This window comes from Lactuca saligna, chromosome 6, assembly GCF_052625555.1.
Source record: "Lactuca saligna cultivar CGN05327 chromosome 6, ASM5262555v1, whole genome shotgun sequence".
NCBI lineage: Eukaryota > Viridiplantae > Streptophyta > Magnoliopsida > Asterales > Asteraceae > Lactuca > Lactuca saligna.
The window spans coordinates 171,305,670-171,308,432 of record NC_136422.1 but is presented as its reverse complement, the minus strand read 5'-3'; the positions used below and the strand labels follow the sequence as shown (position 1 = coordinate 171,308,432).

The 2,763-nt window shown below is 39.3% G+C and overlaps 1 protein-coding gene across 1 annotated transcript; it reads left to right on the top strand.

The window, feature by feature from the left end:
• The first annotated feature begins 2,021 nt into the window (after nt 1–2,021).
• On the top strand, nt 2,022–2,372 carry PSRP6 (plastid-specific 50S ribosomal protein 6). Its single transcript, XM_078962270.1, has one exon. The coding sequence runs from the start codon at nt 2,022–2,024 to the stop codon at nt 2,370–2,372; it is 351 nt and encodes a 116-aa protein (XP_078818396.1).
• The last annotated feature ends 391 nt before the right edge of the window (nt 2,373–2,763 follow it).

The following is a 2,763-nucleotide window of genomic DNA, read 5'->3' as shown; positions in this document are numbered from 1 at the left end:
GAACAAATTCCGCATCTCTTTTAAAATTAAAAGGATTTACTCTGAAAATTATTTTAAAAAGCATAAATGAAATCGGTCTTTTCTGGCCGAGATTTTGGGGATGTCACAGTATGTATATGTTATGATATATGTGATACTAGAAGTAGGGGGTGAAATAGTCCCCGAGGTTAGGTTGTTAGGACCGAATGGTAGGTCAGCACCCCAGAACGGCTTGACATGGGTATGTCAGCACCCAGAAGGGCTTGATATGGGTAGGTCGGTACCCCAGAATGGTCGTACCGGGTAGGTCGGGCACCCCAGAATTGCCCGACAGTATGTATGCTATATGATTGTATGGTATGTGGTACGTTGGGGGCCCTCACTAAGCTTTGTGCTTACAGTTTACAGTTTTGGTTTCAGGTACCTCTTCAGCGAAGGGGAAGGAGCTGGCGCGGTAGCAGCACATCATACACACACGCATTGGTTTTCAGCACTTGAGATATTCTGGGGCCCTCACTAAGCTTTGTGCTCATTGTGAGTTTAAGACTCGAACTAGGTCAAAAATGAAGAAACGTCACCAAAGATCTCATTGATGGGTCCAATATACTAACACACTCCATATATGAACCATATAACACTCAAAGGACCTCAAGGATCCATATAGTTTGCAACTTTATGGAATCTCACCATATCAACTTGCTCAATCTTGAAGATAAAGGAACAAAAGCTTAGATCTAGTAATCTAGAGCAATACAGTTTGGGTCTGAAACACTTACAAATATCCATAAATACCCAAATGAAGTCCCAAATCTTGCCAATATGCTCACAACACTACCAAAGCCTTCTTTTTCCTTCAAAAGCAACCAAAAGTACAAAGAACTCAAAAATAAAGGAAAGGGATTAGGGTTTTCTTTAAGGGCTTAAGAGGTAATGGAGGATGAGGGTAAAGGAAAACTTAGCCCCTCACATCCTTTAAAAACGACCAAAGTTCGAAAATTATGGTTTGCCCCTGATCAGGTGTCACGTTGTTACCATTATAGTGTCATGTCGTGACACTTAAAAGAGACTCCTATCTCTTGTGACCATGTCATGACGTGATGATGCTTCCCTTACGTTGTGACCCACCCAAAACTCATATTTTACTTAAAATTTCATACTTTGAAGATCCGGATGTTACAAAATTAATATAATAAAGTATAATTATTTGTTTTGAACAAAACACTTAAATTTAGACATAGATATTCAATTCCGCTTGACTTTAAGGTAGTGTTTGATATTGGGATAAGTTGCACAAAACAAAACTAAACTCAGACAGAATAAAACTTGACCGGAACAAATTGTTTGTAATGCACTTGGTATGACAAGGAAAATGAATTAACAAATGGTACAATTATCAAATTGTCCTCAATATTGTTAAAATACATATAGACTATAGATTGTTTATATTTTTTAGACCTTACTCTAATTAATTATAAGGGCTATCATATCTAATATATATTGAAATAAATAAAAAAAGTACCAATTAGATCTTAGTCCTTTATTCTGAGCACTTACTTTATGAAAATTAAATCCAAAGGAAGAAGAAAAATGAATATCTACCAGGTGCAGGTCAAAACTGAAAAAAGAAGCAGATTACACACAAAAAAAGAGAAAAGATAGACATTGTATCAGGAAACAAAGAGGCCACAGTGACCTGGAGTGAAAGGAAAGCAGCTCGAAGAAGAAGGAATAGGAAGCAGATCGAGAAACGAAGGGGAATACATCTCTGGTTTTATGTCTGTAGGTCTATGTATTAGCATGAGTTTAATATTGTAGGCTTTGGTTGGTTTGGGTTGCGAAGCCCAATAAATAAATAAATAACAATCTATTCTAGGACTAGGGGTTTAGGATTCCTAGGTTTATGGACTTGGTCCATTAACAGCCTGCCCAACAACAACAACAACAAAGTATTCAACAAAACGACATCGCTGCATAACTGTAACCGGATAACATAACTAATCCTCTCAGATCGTCAGCCAGTTCCACGAACGGTCGAAAAAACGATGTCCGTCTCAGCAATCTTCGGCGTCCAAATCGCCGCCACCTCCTCAGTCCCTCCTCTCCGTCAATCATCCTACAGCGGCGCCACACGGGTTGCTTCGCCGGAAGTCAAGTATGGCCGTGAAATTGGAGACAATATAGGGTTAATGATAGAATGCTCATCGAGGCCACAAAAGAAGGCGACAGCACACCACCGGAAAACAAGGCCGAAGAAGACGGCGGCGTGGGATAGAAAACGTGGGCCTGCTGTTTACCCACCTCTGCCGGACCTTCCCCCGGAGTGGACTCTCGTCACTGACCAGGCCGTTGAAGCTTCTCCTTCATCAACGTCATCACCACCTGCAACTGCGTAGGATTTCTTTCTTGTTACTTTAAATGTCAAAAAATTTCAATGAATGTCTGGATGATACTTTGTTCAGTGCTTTTGATTATGTTGCTGTTATGAAATGAGACGTAAGTAAGCAAGTGAACTTTTTGCACACAACGTGTTCGACGTTATTCCTGAATCCTGACTACCAAAATTGCCGACAAATGTTTGTTTTGTGTATTATCATCCCTTCTTATCTTTAATCCGATTGCATAGCTTTTGATTTTGTTTATCTTGTATACATTCTGCAATCTGCATAATCATACAACATCGTCTCCCATTCAAAATTCGTAGATTTTGTGCTTTCATTTTTGCCCAATGATATATTATTCAATCTAATCATCCCAAACAGAAACTAATCAACAACCTAAGGACAC